At 45.3% G+C, this 16,676-nt stretch overlaps 7 protein-coding genes across 7 annotated transcripts; 2 read left to right on the plus strand and 5 right to left on the minus strand.

The window, feature by feature from the left end:
- Nucleotides 1-442: 442 nt before the first annotated feature.
- N7495_005803 (40S ribosomal protein eS19) lies at nucleotides 443-1,408 on the plus strand (the record flags this gene model as incomplete). The annotated part of the gene is made up of 3 exons (XM_057208454.1): nucleotides 443-472; nucleotides 929-1,053; nucleotides 1,117-1,408. The coding sequence occupies 3 exons, from the start codon at nucleotides 443-445 to the stop codon at nucleotides 1,406-1,408; spliced, it is 447 nt and encodes a 148-aa protein (XP_057062228.1).
- Nucleotides 1,409-2,583: 1,175 nt separating this feature from the next.
- N7495_005804 (uncharacterized protein) lies at nucleotides 2,584-3,146 on the minus strand (the record flags this gene model as incomplete). The annotated part of the gene is made up of 2 exons (XM_057208455.1): nucleotides 2,584-2,763; nucleotides 2,820-3,146. 2 exons carry the CDS (start codon nucleotides 3,144-3,146, stop codon nucleotides 2,584-2,586), a joined length of 507 nt encoding a protein of 168 aa, XP_057062229.1.
- A 157-nt stretch (nucleotides 3,147-3,303) lies between these two features.
- On the minus strand, nucleotides 3,304-3,564 carry N7495_005805 (uncharacterized protein; the record flags this gene model as incomplete). The annotated part of the gene is made up of 1 exon (XM_057208456.1): nucleotides 3,304-3,564. The coding sequence occupies one exon, from the start codon at nucleotides 3,562-3,564 to the stop codon at nucleotides 3,304-3,306; it is 261 nt and encodes an 86-aa protein (XP_057062230.1).
- Nucleotides 3,565-4,473: 909 nt separating this feature from the next.
- On the minus strand, nucleotides 4,474-5,096 carry N7495_005806 (uncharacterized protein; the record flags this gene model as incomplete). Its single annotated transcript, XM_057208457.1, has 3 exons — nucleotides 4,474-4,503; nucleotides 4,557-4,786; nucleotides 4,916-5,096. 3 exons carry the CDS (start codon nucleotides 5,094-5,096, stop codon nucleotides 4,474-4,476), a joined length of 441 nt encoding a protein of 146 aa, XP_057062231.1.
- A 348-nt stretch (nucleotides 5,097-5,444) lies between these two features.
- Nucleotides 5,445-7,351, minus strand: N7495_005807 (CAIB/BAIF family enzyme; the record flags this gene model as incomplete). The annotated part of the gene is made up of 4 exons (XM_057208458.1): nucleotides 5,445-6,005; nucleotides 6,063-6,563; nucleotides 6,622-6,920; nucleotides 6,982-7,351. 4 exons carry the CDS (start codon nucleotides 7,349-7,351, stop codon nucleotides 5,445-5,447), a joined length of 1,731 nt encoding a protein of 576 aa, XP_057062232.1.
- A 4,013-nt stretch (nucleotides 7,352-11,364) lies between these two features.
- N7495_005808 (uncharacterized protein) lies at nucleotides 11,365-12,492 on the plus strand (the record flags this gene model as incomplete). The annotated part of the gene is made up of 1 exon (XM_057208459.1): nucleotides 11,365-12,492. The coding sequence occupies one exon, from the start codon at nucleotides 11,365-11,367 to the stop codon at nucleotides 12,490-12,492; it is 1,128 nt and encodes a 375-aa protein (XP_057062233.1).
- Nucleotides 12,493-15,266: 2,774 nt separating this feature from the next.
- Nucleotides 15,267-15,539, minus strand: N7495_005809 (uncharacterized protein; the record flags this gene model as incomplete). Its single annotated transcript, XM_057208460.1, has 1 exon — nucleotides 15,267-15,539. One exon carries the CDS (start codon nucleotides 15,537-15,539, stop codon nucleotides 15,267-15,269), a length of 273 nt encoding a protein of 90 aa, XP_057062234.1.
- Between the last annotated feature and the right edge of the window lie 1,137 nt (nucleotides 15,540-16,676).

The raw sequence follows: 16,676 nt of genomic DNA on the forward strand, positions 1-16,676 counted from the left end.
GGGGACTTGGACAAGCCGCAAGGGAGTAGGATAAAAAGTGTCTGAATTTAAAGTCGAAAAGCTTGCGAAAAGAGAGAAGCGGTTAAGCATGAGAGAAACCTAGCTGAAGAAGATGGTCCGGGTGGTTCGGATGAAATACCTGAAGCCTACCTTTGAGAAGTAATGTTTTATTAAAAACCTAGATACGTATATCGAGTATAATTTTTACTGTTGTTTCCCGCTGACTTGTATGTTTGCCTATTTAATCAGGTGTCAATTAATCAGCATTGATTTGTTGTCATGTGACCCATCTTCGGCTAACCCTAACATTGTGGGTCACATGATAGATAATTCGCACAGCGCGAAGCAGCACTAAATTTTGAACCTTCGAACCTCGACTGCCCACCGACATTCCGCCCAACGACCCTCTCAACCCCCTTACGCCCTCCAAAAAACCGCAAACATGGGTGGTGTCTCCGTTCGCGATGTGGACGTAAGTGTCCTTCGAATTATTTTTCTCCGGTCCTCGTCGAATGCAGATAGCGAATTGCAGATTGGTTTTGATTCTGGAGGCACCGATTCAAGATAGAAGGAACCAGCGGCAGATGCAACGCCCATACTATGTCCAATCACTGGATACGGTTGAAACAGATTGCCAGGCTGCAGAATAAATGGCAAAATGGCATCAAGTGCACAAGTGCATCTTGATTCTGGCAAGATATGCATGGACCACTGGCCCGTTATATCAAACCTAGTGATAGACCACTAGATGTAACCTCCTCAATAGCAGACTTGATATCCTGTGCTTGACGACAAGAGAAGGATTACGTTGACTGCCTCTGGAATCGGACCCGAGATACTCTGCCAATTTGCGCTCTGCACCCCGACTGGAGAAACATCGATCAACATAAAAAGCTTGATACTAACAATATTTTCTTCGGTCATATAGGCACAGCAGTTCATCTCTGCTTACTCTGCTTTCTTGAAACGTCAGGGAAAGCTCCCCATCCCTGGCTGGGTTGACACTGTCAAGACCTCCGCCTCCAACGAGCTCCCTCCCCAGGACGCTGACTGGTACGACCGCCTATCTTTCAAGATCGACATCTACACTTCAGGAAGTTGACATGTTTCTTCAAGGTTCTACGTTCGCGCCGCCGCTGTCGCCCGTCACATCTACTTGCGCAAGACCGTCGGTGTCGGCCGTCTCCGTAAGGTCCACGGTTCCACCAAGAACCGTGGCTCCCGCCCCAGCCACCACGTTGACGCCTCCGGCTCCGTTGACCGCAAGGCCCTCCAGGCCCTTGAGAAGATCGGTGTCCTCGAGATCGATGAGGAGAAGGGAGGCCGCCGCATCACCCAGAGCGGCCAGCGTGATCTTGACCGTATTGCCAAGACCACCGTCGATGAGGAGGAGTCGGATGAGGAGTAAACGTATCGCAAGGGCATATAATGTGTTTCGGGGGTCGTTCTGTTTTGCTTGCTATTTTCCCCAGCAGGGCAATTGAGATGACATAAAAAATCGGAGCTTGGTCCCAGCGATTTTTCTCACGTTCTCCTTACAAACTCCATTTTCACGACGACCAGGAATATTCGAGAGATTCAGCGAGAGAGATTGAAGAAGAGACATGCTTCTGGCTCCTTTATGTCGTAGCATTTGTATGTGCTGCGCGGAGTCAAATTTCTTTTTTTCCATACATTTTTTACCTCTTTGACCCGAACTTCCCCTACGTCTTAGTACTTGATTTCTCTCGCGGTCTCCTGGTTAAAAAAGAGCATGTCTGACTACACGTTAAATCGTCCATCTCCCTCGTAGTTGAGTAGAGTAGATCATCAAGTTGTTTACGGGTGTTCACGGACTCTCCAGATGGTATGATACAATCTATATACACTGAACTGATCTACCTATATGCCGGATTTCCTATGCCAGTTCTTGGCGTTCTCCTTCTGCATTAGTGCTCACCCCCTCGCCGCTTCTACTCACTAAGCAGAACTGAGCACACCTCTGAGCGCCCTGATCCGATCTGTGAGCATGATATAAGCTCACTGATTTGCTCACTGAGTATCAGGTCACGCGAGCTTTTGTTGACCGAGAAGTCGACGTTAAAAGGGAGTGACTCTTTGAAGCAACTGTAGCATTTTCCTATATCCTTCGCTGCCTTAATATTCCTGTCCACCACGAGCTGCCAACATAGCCTAGATTTTAGCTCTATAGTCAAATAGTATATGAGCGATGTCATCGTGCCCTTTTTCACAGGCAATCCGCAAAGCCCCCATGTCTGCTTACAAATTCAAGTCGGCTCCATGGTTCAATCGAATCTGTATAATATAGTCATAAGCAGCTTGTAAGGCACTATAATAGGGTTCACCCTTCGTATTGACGTCTGCTCTGTGGTCTAGAAGTATCTTGGCTTGTTGACAAAAACAAGCAACCTTCAAGGCGTAATGATTGCGCATATTTTGTTAGTCAATGCTAGTTCGAGCACTTTATTGCGAGAGATATCGAGTGGAATAATAGGGAGAAGTTAAAACTAGTAGCTTATATTATCAAGAAAGTAAACTGATAAGAACTAGCAGAAGAAGTAATTCTTGCTAATATGTGAGTGGTTAAACGTGAGTCAAGTTCATCAAAGCCAGATCATCTGCTGCAATGCATCGCAAGTCGTCCAAGGCCAGAGGGAGAAGATCGTTGGGATTGCGCCCCGGGATTATAGATCGACCAAAAACTTCAAAACGAGTCAAATTGATGACTTGCAGGTGTCCATTCGGCGGCCGTGGAAATATTGTCTATATAGTTCGAGATAATCAGTACACTGAATAAAGTTTTGCAGACCTTCACATACCATTTCAGTTGGGACAGCCACCCCCCAGCGCCAGACCTTAAGGCTTCCTAATACTTGACCCTGGGAGTTTTTCTTCCATTTGACCGTTATAACCACCTTCTTGTCACCCTGGGCTCCACTCAAAAGGAGATCTTTATCCTGTATCAAAAGAGGGGCGGACTCAGACCACCCTGCTTCGATAACGAATTTTGGGTAATCTTGTCGGTTAATTTTAAACATAAGGTCCGGCTCTTTTTTCAATCCCATCAATGGCCCCGATGTATGTTCCAGTGTGGTTCCAACTTGAGCACGGCATAGCAGGCCTTCCGCCGTTGTCCATAGGTTCATGGAAATCCATCTCTCCCTCGATACTCCAATCCACCCATGATAAGAATCATGGACCCGGACAGGTATTGTTTTGATGCGAAGTGTCCCGCTAGCACTATTCCATGTTTTTCTATATTTTATTAGGTTAAAGGTATATAATTGAAGAAGAGTGTAAGATTTACCTGCAAGGGTAGATCTCGTCTATCTCTTTGAATATGCGAGATCCCCACTCAGGGGGGAGTTTTGTGAAAAGATGGTCACCAGGAGTGTTCTTTAAAAGTTTCTGAAGTATGTCTGCCTGAAACTGCTCAAATTGATCGAAATCGTTGGCGGAGGTAGTCGTGACGCAGACGAGCGGGATAGAAAACGGAGATGGAACACGAGGAGAAAGCCGAGTAATCAGACTAGAGCTGTAATCATCAGCCGATAGACACGACATGATGACAGCTGGAAGGAAGGGAGGTGCCTAGATAAAACGTCCAAGTAGAAGGAATGAACGACTAGTCAGAGAAGCAGAAGTAAAGCAGAAGTAAAACAGAAGTAAAACAGAAGTAAAGCAGAAGTAAAGCAGAAGTAAAGCAGAAGTAAAGCAGAAGTAAAGCAGAAGTAAAGCAGAAATGAGCAGAAATGAAGCAGAAGTGAAAGTGGAAAAAGCACTACAAATAAATATTATTTGTTATAATCCATCAGTTCATAATGACGTTACCAGCACCGCTCGCTGGGATAGAAAGGTAATCATAGGTGATTCTGGCCAAGATTGGGTATCTCATTTGAACTGCTTCCCAATACCCCAATGGCTTTGAGTAGACTAGATATAAGTATTAATGAAGATGGAATATGAAAGCTAGGATAAAGGAAAAACATACCTAATTCTGCAGGGTACTGGGTTAATTCATCTTGATATGAATCAGCTACCTAAGGGGTAATAAATAAGGCGTCTTCATCATCCACTTGGTCCTTTGATGTAAGAATTAAGACAGGATACTTCATTTGGTACTCTTTGATTCCTCTCTTGATGATCTCTGCGATTTCACTTGTAATTGTGGACACTGCCTATCTGCGGCCTGTTAATATGCGTCATCATCATCTCTAACGGGGTCAGAAGAAGCCTTCACCGCAGCACTTGCACTAAGTGGGTACAATATCTCTGACTTTGAAGTTTATAACCTCACATTCCTCGCAGCAAAGCTCATTGGTTACGACGAATGTTCCGTTTCTATGTTCCGTTTCTCAACAGACAGCGATCTACAGCGGGTGGCAGGAGTCTTGGAAAATCATGAGCTTTATGTATAAAGTTATTTTATACCCGCGAAGACCACCTGGTCTCCTGAACGAGGGAAAATGCTATCTATTTCTTGCCGGATTGAGCAGCCGTATCCTATCAATCGGTTAGTATGCGTCTAATCACCCAACCCCAGCTATTATGCATACCAGATAAACTTGATAGAACTGCATTTTAGGACCCTCGCCCTCCTTTTCAGGCGCAAACACCACTCTCCCAGCCCAAGGGACATATGAATCAGCGTCCGGGTTAGCCCTAAGTCGATAAACAACACCACCATAAAGCATGATCTCGTTCTCGCCGCCAAAGAAGATGTGCGTGGGTGTGTGTTTCCGAGAAACGACATGAGTCCAGAGACCATGGCGCAAAGGAAGAATCTCTATTATTTCAAACATCAGCTCCTCATGCCCTGGAAGTATAGAACAAGCAGAAGTTGGAGGGAACCGAGCCACAGGGATATGCGAAATAGAAATCGTCAATTCGCTTCACAAACTTGAATAAAACATACCGCTCGAACCCTTGGCCTCCTTTGGCCCCATGATCAATGTTGCATTGCTGGTGAAGCTATTGACGTATTCCTCGTGCAAAGACTCGTTGTCACTGGTGCGGTAGAAGTCTTCCATGAAAGCGACGAGAGCGGCCGCGCGGGGCGGCGCAAGGGATTTGTCATAGGTGATTTTGTAAGACATTCCTCCGGGTTTCTTTTGGTATTTTGCAGCGTGAATTGGATTTGAATTGATTTAGAATTATTTAGTATTAAGTCTAGAAAATGTGGAAGAGGCTGAGTCGCCTATTTCATTATGAGGGGAAGCTTCGGGCCGATAATTTAGGGTACTTCCGATCTTATCAATTGCGTGAATTTGTCCAATTTACTGGATTGAATGATGTCTCGAGTGAATTTCATTTCTATTGAGTTTAGTTGTCTAAAATTATCGACCTGGGTGGTGGTTCTATTCCATTTGTCCAAGTCAAGATGCACCTGCGCAAGCTATATACATTGTACCTGGGTAGTGGCGCATACTTGGGAACTGAGAAAATCAAGCCTTCTTAACATCTGCCTCTCCTTCTCCATTTACTTTGAAGTCCTCCCAGTTTGGCCGATCCACACCATTAGGCCGGCTTGCACGCACGAACTGATTATCCACACCCGCAACAACAGCAACGGGCCGCACAACTTCGATCTCGGCGTCGTAGGCGTGCGCGAACCATTTTTCTGTCAGTGCCTTTTGTCCCTCAGCCTTGGTATCAGGGTCAATGTATAAGTGCGGGAAGCGAGATTGCATGCCCCTGAGAACAGTGGACGAGATCTTGTCGACGCTATCGCAGTGACGCAGCTTGAAGAATTCAGCTGGCTGAGCCGCACGCAGCTCCTCCTTGACTTCGTCTGAGTACTGCCCCATTGCGAAAAGAAGGAGATCATAGTGCATCAATGAGGCCTTGCCATGGTAAGATCCACCGACCTTGGCGCGTTTGTAGAGGCCGGATAGGGCGGCGATGGCTCCCATGCAGCCAGTTCCGTAGTCGGAGATGGGGAAGGGAGGCACGACGGGGTGGTCATGGCCCATGAACTGGCCCTGAGCCCAAGCAATACCAGTGACCTGTTTTGCAATTAGCCATCATGAGTCTTTCAAGGAAGTTGTGAAAATAAAGCTTACACAGTCGGCAATCTGCTGCCATCCAGCCCTTCCAGCCCACTCACCTTCATATCCGAAGCAGTTCTCATTGACGTAGACGATACCCTTGCCACGCTTCTCGGCCAATGCAGCGACAGCCTTGGGGCCATAGCCAAGCTTCTCCAAAGCGCCGGGTCGGTAGCCATCCACGATAACGTCTACATCGACAAGGAGCTTTTCGAACTCTTGACGTCCAGCTTCGGTCTTCAGATCAAGGTCTGCAGCGTGCTTACCCATATTTCCGTCAACTTGGAAGAAAGGCACATCTGAGAGGTTGGGGCTAGTAATCTTCAACACGTCGGCACCATACTCGGCCAGAATACGTGTGACTGTTGGACCTGCAATGATACGGCACAGTTCAAGGACTTTAACCCCTTCAAGAAGCTTCTTACTGCCGGTACGGTTAACCGGGAATGGAGTTGGGGGAAGGTTTCCTGGGAGCTGGTCAAGCTTCCATGCTGGCTCTTCCACGTTGAGTTTTCCCTGTAAAGAATGTAAGCCAGCTGTTCAAAATCATATTTATAGAAGCGCCAATGCATACGTGGGGAGTTTTGATAAAGTCCTCGTGCTTCAAAGCCGAAACACCAGCTTGTCGGCGTTCCTTGTTCATCTCCTCAAGTTCAGAGACTGTGTATTTCTGCACATGGCTCTCAATAACCTTGATGATTTCTTCATAATCGTTTAAATCAGGTCGATGGCCCTCAAGACCAATCATGTTCAATGTGGTAGTAGCTTCCAAAGAACCATGGATGTGATAGAACTCGCCAGGGTTCTTAGTCTTGTACAGATTAGCCGACATGCGTCGATATTGATTCGACTGAGCAGCCAGCAGATCCGTATCTGAGAAATTGTAATTGTTAAAGAAAGGACCCCCAAAACAACGTCTATCACTTGCACGTACCCTTGAGCTTGGACTTGACACTAGGATCTAGCTTTGATAGTCCGGCAATCTTCGCCATATATGCTTGGCATCCAAATGCAGTTGCACCCTCCAGGCTAACCTGAACACCACGTGGCTGAGAGCCTGCACCAAATCGCAGATCCGCAAGAGAGGCAGCTACAGCTCCCTCGACACCCTTCAATGCGGCCAAGGTTTCTGTCTCCTTGAACGGGATCGGGTAGTAAATCTCATTGTGACTAGTTGAGAAAGAAACGCGGTCCTTATTGACCTGCACATCTGAAGGCAAGCCCAGTCGCTCCGCCTGGTCACATAGACTAGAGAAGATGCGACTCGTCTCCAAAACGGGGGAGTATCGCGAAGAATTGGCCATATTACCTAATGACCGAGATCCAATTCCGATTTAGTTCTGTCAAGGTTGAGCAATAAAGATAATAAGAAGAGTACTTTAAAGCAGGAAGTGTCTGATCAAGGTTAAAGTCTGGGGGAAGTTTGGTCGATCGTCGGTAGTGGCGAAATTATTGATAAGGAAAGTCCTAACACTGAACTGAGAATACTTATGATTAAATGGGGTCTATAGTTTCGAAATTCCGCCATCCGGCCATCGGCTCATCAAAGCCATGGCATTCTGGACTGTTGCGATCGTGAACCCCACTAAAACGGATCCGAAAATAACCATATCCGAATTCAAGATCTTGATTCTTTCCGACCTCCGGACTCGGATACGATAAGATCGGATGTGGATATCACGTGAATTATAACTTATGTCAGACTAATTCCTTAGTCATTCGTGTTTGTTTAGTTTGCATTAGTTAGCTTTCTTTCATAGGAATTTGCTCGAGATATTCGAAAGGTGCGCATAGTCCTCTCGTCTCTATTCTCAAAAGCTCCAAAGCTCTCCCTTTTATTCTTAGCCACGGGGACATCAACATGATGAACATGCTCACCAGACCCGAAACTACAAACATCATAGGGAAAATCAACTGAACTGAATCAATGATTTTGTCTTTCGGCTTCGCCATATATGGGCTTGGGAATACTTTGGGCCGGGTGGATTCAGAAGAGCCTCTTCTGGCAAACGTTTCGGGAAGTGGCTTATAATTTCTCTGACGCTAATTGGATTTTATCCGCACTGTGAAGATGGCTGGACTTTTCTACCAATACGGATTTAATTTTGATTCAAAATGTGTGATGCAAAGTGTGCGGGAGGATCAGTCTGATGGTTTCCTCTCATATCTTGATGCTTTCTGTACTTCTGACGAGTGGAGCAGAGTCCTCTTTTATGAGCCGGCTTATGATGCATTGCAAGGCAGGCGGGAAGGTAAGATAAAGAGAGCTAATGGAGGTAGTCTATTCTCGTTACCCTCAGCTTTTAGAGTCACACAAAATGCAGCCTCGGCGAGTTATTAAAGCAGCATCCAATTGCAAGTCAGATAGGCACCTACAAATTCTCATTTTGCAAATGGTAAGGAAATGGTCTACAAGTCGGATAAGATCGGTCAAGAACTTGTTGGCTTTCTGCTTCCTGCTTTCTGAAGGAGTCTGAGCTGTCTGGTTCAATGAGAAAGCGACATTCCAATGTTATCGGGAGTACTTCGTAAGCCAAGAACTCGAAAGCCAGAAGTGCATAACTTTCGAGTCTTAAAGATTAATCCACCAGGTCCACGTGTTCACGGGTCTCAAAGATACCTAGGTACCTTTAAATGACCTCCCGCTTGATGAGAAATTATGTTTATAAGTACTTAGTACATTATGATTGGAAATTTGCTGCATGCAGTTGGGAAAAAGGAGGGAATTGATGAAGTCATATTGTGTAAGCTAACCTAGCTAGAGAAGCGTCTACTTCCTTGTTGTAATATAGAGATATCACTTGGAAGTAAGTAGGTATTCGGGCATAAAATATTTTCTTTTCTGAACTCATGGTATCCATGGATATTTTAATCGTATTGGGTAATAAGACAATGCCCAGGTGTGTGTGTGGTAATACTCAATTGGGCTGAAGTAGTACAGACATTTATTACGACATATGATAGATCATTGAACAGCGTTGGAAGGTCACCTAGTGCCCGCTGCTATGGAGAGTTCCCATCTACCTAAGCACTGGTACCTCCGAGATACTGTCTTGGACAAGCTTAAGTCCTAGTACTCAAATATTCCCAGGCAATCCTAGATAGCTATAGGCACCAACCTTGGAATACCCGTGCACGTCATCTTGATAGCCTTGGACGTGAGATTCCATCGTATATCCATAGATGTACCTTTCCAGGTATCATATCAAGGCACTGATGCAGAGTGCACATCGTCATTGTTCAATGGTGATGCATTTTCTCGATATACTCCAACCTTGAGTGACTATTAGTCTGAGAAAGTAACCCGCATTAATCTTGAAATTGAATAAGCAGTGAGGCTGAATTGAAATGAGTAATCAATTTGTGGATGATACTACTAATGATCTCTTCCGTACGGAATACCCCTCAATTCTCCAGCTTCAACGTGTCACCCCCACTGTTGGCATATCTGCTTAGAATGTCAAGGAACTCATCCATGTACCCGGATACCATATCACACTTTCTGCATCAAGGCCTCTAAGATTCATGTCCTTAATGGTAGACCCATATGTCTGTCTGGTCACGCAGGTGTATGCTCACCGAGATTCCAAGACTAGAAAGATGAAGGTCCAAACTCCGACCCACAGCCTAATGGGGCATATCGTTGCAGTGTAGACTGCGCATCTTCGGACCCCGCGGCACAGACTGCGCCATTCTTTTTGAGCTTGGAATCAAGGTTAATACTTTCCCTTGGAGGCTGAAACGAGTGTGCTGATTTCAAATGAGTGACAGCTTAAAAGGGAGATCTAGTAACTCAAAATATTCAAGGTTGACATTAGTCCACGAGTGGTTTAAGCCCTGGAGGACAATACACATTTCTACTTAGTAGATAGTATCTCAGAATTAGGAATTAGGAAGTAGGAGAGTTCAGTTTTCCAATCTGTGGGGTTTCCACACTACTAGTACTACTTAGTATTATGGCGATTAGAACCCTAACCCCCGCCGCGGGAAAATAACAAGAAAATGTGTCCCTAAAACTTGTATCAATAAAAAGAGATCCACTACCTGATTTTGAGCAACACCCTCGGGACGATTTGTTCCGAAAGGGTCTAGACTCTACACAGAAGTAGAAGACATAGTTCTGCATGACATTCCAGGTGATCAATGATCATGTTGGTAGTGACTATACATTGTACTTAGCCGACATAGCGATCAAGGCGCAACCTAGAAAGATATGCCATTAAGGGACGCGTATTCAGTATCCGTGTACCAATCGGGTGTGACGTCAAGTATCACCAGAATAGGGATCGACTGTAGTGAAGACCCGCCGAGGGGATAAGAAGAGTGGAGGGGTTAAAGTGTAAGATGTAAGTTATGTGAATGCCTAACACTGCCCTATTACATTCCCACGAGTGAATATTACTCAGTTAACCAGTGATACTAAGTAGAAGAGAGTGAAGGCAAAGTGGATACCACGTGCGGCAATGAGTGCTTATCAATGGCAATTAAGTCTAGATAAGTTAATCGATTAAAATACTCCGTTTTATATGTAGGGTTACAGCCCTGGAAGCCCTGGAGCCCTGAATCCTTTTGTGGGATGATAAGGGACTACTAAGTATGAACTTGATCCTAAACTGAAAAATAAATAGAGCTAACCCTATACTCCATACACCGACAAAGGGGTCAGGATCAGGATTCACAGTAAGATCACATCCATGGTAGAGTGATCTACCAGGTATACGCAGTACTTGTAGTACTCCGTGAATTGAATTAATGAATAGACATCATTAACTATTAACCCGGAACCTTCCGGTCCAGGTGATCCACGAGGTGCCAATCAGTCTGCCCACGCGCCTCGCATGCCCAGTGTATGCGGAGTTCCATACTTTCCCCTTCCAGGCTCTTGTACCCCGACCCCATAACACTAGGTACTCCGTAATAGTAAGCCTTATGACCTTTTCTAATCTTAGTCGCACAAACCCCTCCTTCTTCTTCTCCAACACTTTCCCCTATATACTTGGTCCCTTGAATATAGTAAGACAGATCAGATCTGTCTTCTAGTTGTGATCGTCATCCCCTTACCGCGTCCTCAACTCCCCTGTGGAAGCCGCGTTCCTGCGTTTCCCCTGACATACCTTCTTCCTACTCATTCACACACACACACACCACTGGTTTCTTTGTCTCTTTGCTTGAGGTGAGTAGATATCACAAGTTATCTTTGTTGGAGTTGCCACCTTATCGTAACCGGTGTTATCGGCTTTGTCGCATTGTTATATAACGACCCCATCTGACTCATTGTCGCACTCTAGACAAGACCTCTTTTCATCCCACTGTGATTATGGCTTCTCAACCTATCTCCAGCATTGCGATGGCTCTTGCTGGCAAGACTGCTTCTGTTGATATCCCTCAGCCCCGTGCGGGTCTGGCACCAAACGCCTCTTCGCGTCTTGGACAGCCCGCTATGCTTCCGACGCCACCCAACTCCATTTCTCCCAATCTTCCCCCGCACGCCTTCAAACACCGCCCAGTACTGTCGCCTGGTTCACCATTGTCAACAGTGCCCCAGCTGGACTCCGACATCGACCTGCAGGACACCGCCGATCACCACAACAACCAGAATCGTTCGTTGCCCTTGCATGAACTCGACAGTGTTGGCACCATCACACCCACTATGCTAGCCACATATCATCTGCCAGACATCCTTCTCCAGCAAGGTCCTCTGGCCATCCGTCACGTTATGGGCTTCCTCACAACCTCGGTACCTGGATTCTCGCGCATCCCTCCTGCGAAGGCGCGTCGTCTCGTGGTGGCTGCACTGGAGAGTCGTGGACTTGAAGCAAGTGGTGCGGAGAGTGATGTGATCTTTGAAAAGGTTGGTTGGGGTCGTTGGGATGCGCGACGACGCGACGAGGCCTCGCGCTCGCAAGCCTTCAACGCGTCATCCCCTCCATCCAGTGTCGCTGGTTCATTCCAGCAGCGTGGTCTGCAGATCGAAGGCCGAACAGCCTATGATCGCCGTGATTCGTACGCCTACGGTGTTAGCATGGACCGAAAAGATTCTACAGCTTTCTCCTTCACTGAGGACTATGGTGCGCGGGGCGAGTATGAGGATTTGGACATGCTCGAGCATGAGGCCGATAAGATGTCTCTTGACGGCGACGAGCGCGAGTATTGTTCTTCTTCCGAGGCGCCGGACGACCTGCAGGACGGGGAGTTTAACGAGGGAGACGTCACGGATGAAGAGGACTGGGCACAGATCGGGGCTGACGCCCTGCGTGCACGTTCGTTGAACACTGCTGGCTTTGTTCATGGTAACATGGCAGGACGGGCAAAAGCTCTGCATTCGGGAATTTTTGGATCCCTTGGCGGACCCGCTCCCTTTACTGTGGCTAAATCGACGCCACGCACCTTTGATAACCAGGAACGCGCTGCAGTAGAGGCGCTTCTTAGGTTGGGCTCTATGTAACTGCCCTACCATTCACACACACGTCATGATTAGCGTTATTTGGATTTTTTTTTTTTTTTAATGAGGTTGTCAAGGCTGGCCCCGGACGCACTTGACGTGCTTATCTGATTATGTCAACACTTCAGAGAAAAGTCTTCTAGCTACATTGGCTTCATTTGCTTCTGGCTTATGTCGACTAATGAAATTTTTGGCGTTGGATAGATTCTGTTACTTTTGATTCAGACGGCGTTGGCCTTTGTTTTCGGAAATGACTTATTTCAACAACAGCACGGCAGGCTTTATGATCTGTTGTTTCTGTGTCAAGCTTGAATACTCCCCATCTTTACTCAACATCTTTGTAACGAGTCCCAGGCTTCAACCACTTGCCTACTACTCGTTTTTGTTCTTTCCCCCCTATTATTACCCTTAATATTTAACGCGTTGGTTATGTCCTGTTGGAAGGATTTCCAGCACTTTCCCCCCAATCTCATACCAAAAAATGTCTTGCAAGCAAACACAATTGGAATTGTGGATGTTGGTCGTCTTGATTGAACAGTACTGACTTCGTACACTTCTCGGTTTTTGGGTTTTTGTTTGGCATCGCTGGTTTTGCGGTTGTAACTCTTGGTCATCTTGATTGATATCACTCAGAGTTATGTTCTTGATTTCTATTCTTGGGGTTTGTCTGTGTGTGAGCAAACCCACTGGTCTGGGGATCAGATTAGGTTTCCATTATGGATGCTGGAATCAATGCAATTTGCTCTTCCCTTTCTTTCCATGGGAATACATTATTCTACCTGACATTGTGTATGGCAGGTATCTAGTTAGATCTAATTAGACCAATCAATTATTGAGGGTCCTCTCAGGCTCTCTTGGGAGAAACACCCACTCATATAAAGTCAACTCGCTTCCGTATCTGTATCCAATGTAGACTTGAGTCTCGATTCTAAGGCTTCCATGAACAACTATATGATATATTCTGAAGGCAAAATCTTTCCAAACCCTAGTTTTATGTCGGGCAGAACCATTATCAAGGTTGGAAGCGTAACTAGGTGGCTCATGGGTCTAAATAGATGAACTCTACTCATATACTGCCCTTATCGTTCTTATCATCCCTGTCCTCGATCCCGTGACTTGATGACCATTCACCAAATAAGGACTAGCGCATTTCTATTCTGGGACCTATAAGTGCCATCTTCTCCCACTGCATTCTCTGTTTTTTCTTTCTTCTTCAACCATCCAAGTGCATGGGCATTACGTATATCAGTGAGGAGTAATCCGAGATTATGTTTCTGCTAGTTGAAAACTATCAACCTGACTGCTCCTGCCTTCGTGGCTAGGGAATTTTTGAACACAAATGTTTACTTCTTTAGTATTTGTTCTTTTTTTTTCATTGCTTGACAGCCCTTGTTGGCTGCGGGTAGAGAAGAAAACAGATGAGCCGTTTCAAAATATTACCACATGGTGTATACTTGACGTCATTGTTCATAAAGCATCAGCACTGTTTACATTATCCATGTTGGCTTCCTGTGAAGAGATGTTTTTTGTTAATATGATGCTTTGAAGTGATTATGGTCTATGTAAAGTGAGCTCTAGTCCTAAGTTATTGTGATCTTAAGTGACTTTAAAGTGAAGTTGAAGCGCGTGTGAGATTATGCTTGGCAGGAAGCTGAGGTTTGCTGTATATTCTCTTACCATTCCGCTTTCATATTCAATTCTTCCCTTTCCCACTCCTCCCCACTTCCATTTCTCATCAATCGTCTGTCTTATGATAAGGGTTTTTCTTTATAACTCTTCCACTCATCTCTCACACTCTCTCATTCCTTTATGCTTCTGGCCTGGAAAGGAAAGGGGTTTGGAACTTATATCTCTAGGGCTCAGTCGTCTCCTGTGCTTCTATATTCCTTTTCACCTCTCTCTATCTCTTTCTCTCTCTCTCTCTTTTCACCAAAGTTGTCATTGCATTCAGACTATTGGCTGCGATCTTTTTTACTTTCTCATTTCTTCTCTTGTCTCGCACACTTGACAGGATGGCTCTAGGTCAGCTATCCAACGCTCAAGAACTTCTTCGCCTTCTACCAATTTTCTCACAAGCACCCGGCCACTCTCTGGAAATTCAACTCTAACCCAATCAATATTGCCTCAAGAGTGCACGCTCATAGATGATGAGCTTCTACATGTTCTGAAGATTCGCAACGAGACAGGAGAAAGTTCCCATAACTGCCACAAAGACTACCGTCAGAAAGTAGAAGGGTTCATATTACTCATAATTTTTGTAAGTTCATCTAGAGAATACTGATTTACAATCTGATGCTGACTAGCTAATTTTATAGAAGATGTGCTCATGTATATACCCGTTGGCGATCAAACAAACGGCATCTCATATCAAGAGTACTATCTCACCTCTTTACAGGTACCAAATTTTAGATTTAGTGATCTCATGCAATCGAGTTCATCATCTATGGACGTGCGCTCTGGCAGTGACGATTGTGCTGAAGACAAAGATGTTTCTTCAATATCGGTAAATCTTCCCATCCCGATATCCTTCAGGCAAAGAAAGAGAGACAGCATGACGAATTCATGCCGGTTGCATTCAACATGATTAACCTCGTATTGCTGCTACAAAAAATGTGTCTACAATACTGGGAAATTGCCTGACAACAACATAATGTCTGACAATAACATCTGTTTGAGAACAACACCGGATCAACCTTGTTCTCCCCGACCAGGCAAGTCACTGCATTGACCGCCTGTACTATGCTGAAGTACCGTCTTTACAAAATATGCTATACTCGCTACACAAGGAGACCCTCAAAGTCACAACTCACGACACTCGAACGGAAGCCAATCACTCGGACTTTAAACATCTCTTCAGGATCGATCATATAGACCGTCAAACTTGTGACAGCCCACAGGAGAAGATTCAGAAGCAGGTGGACTGTCTCACAGAGACTATGATCAAGACCATTATGACCACCATTCAGTTGGTTTAAAGCAGCCACGATCCGCGCCATAATCCAAGGAACCACCCAACTGTTGTAAGTTATGAATGGTTCTTGGACCAGCATAGGAGCCTTATCCTAAGAGCGAATTCGTCCTTTCAAGTCTATGGCCTACACCTCATCACCATGACTGGGTGGCATGGGCGAATGTAGGGAAAACGTGGGTGAATTTCATCACTTCAGCTTACCACTCGCATTTGAGTCGCAGTTGCTTCCCATATTTGCGCGAAAAGTATCATGTCTTAGATGCATGACTACAATTATGAACCCTCCCGAGTTCCCACGTTCTTTCCTCTTCCTTTCCTTTGTTTCTTCAACATCCTTTTGCAGTTGGCATTGATAGGACCTCCATTGACCCTCTACTTTCTAGCTTTCTCTGAATTTGTATCAGTGAAGGATATTTTGAGATGATATCTGCGGGTGATGAAAACTATCATCACAGACCCTCAGGGTTGCTCCTGGCTGCTTTTATGTGGATTAGGGAATTTTTTCACCTCTAAAATGTCTTTTATTAGTCTTCTTTTTTTTATTGCGTGATGACCCTTGCTGATCCCGAGGAGAGAAGAGAGGTCAATGCAGTTGTGAGCTTTGCATTTATCGATATTATGCGTGTTTGTCCCACCCGCCTTGCTTTTCTCACTCACTACTAAGCTTCCTTACCTAAACTCCGTAGTGCTTACTGGATTGCCACGACCTGTAACTCCAGGTGTTAGCTTGATGCCTAGATAGTCTTGTTTATGTTGATATCGTGTCTTACACCGGTATTCCCCTAATACACCAAGATCTCTGCCTTCAAATAAGTTTCGACCAAAACTCTCTTTGTGATATTGGTCTCCCACTCGATGACCGTTCACGGTAGGCATGGGCTAACTGGAGCATCTTGATGGAGGACAATCCGAGTTGGAATCCCACTCGAATGATTTTCTGTATTCGAGCAAGACCCGAAGGCATGTTTTCTTGATGAGTTTATACTATGGACAAGACTAGATTGAGTCGGAAAGGACCTAGCCAACAAGGAAATATGTAATAGAAACCACAGTAAACCCATCTGGGGCTGAGATTTATTGAAGCTCTCTATCAACCTTCCCCTTAAAACGATTTTCAATGGCAGATCCTGACCTCGGGAGTTTACTCAAAAAGATAGTATATTCAACATTAAGTTCAGAGGTCTGATAATGAAGGGCCAACTTCTAAAAACGCCAG

This window comes from Penicillium taxi (assembly GCF_028828555.1).
Source record: "Penicillium taxi strain IBT 34144 chromosome Unknown utg000004l_segment0_segment0, whole genome shotgun sequence".
Taxonomy (NCBI): Eukaryota; Fungi; Ascomycota; class Eurotiomycetes; order Eurotiales; family Aspergillaceae; genus Penicillium; species Penicillium taxi.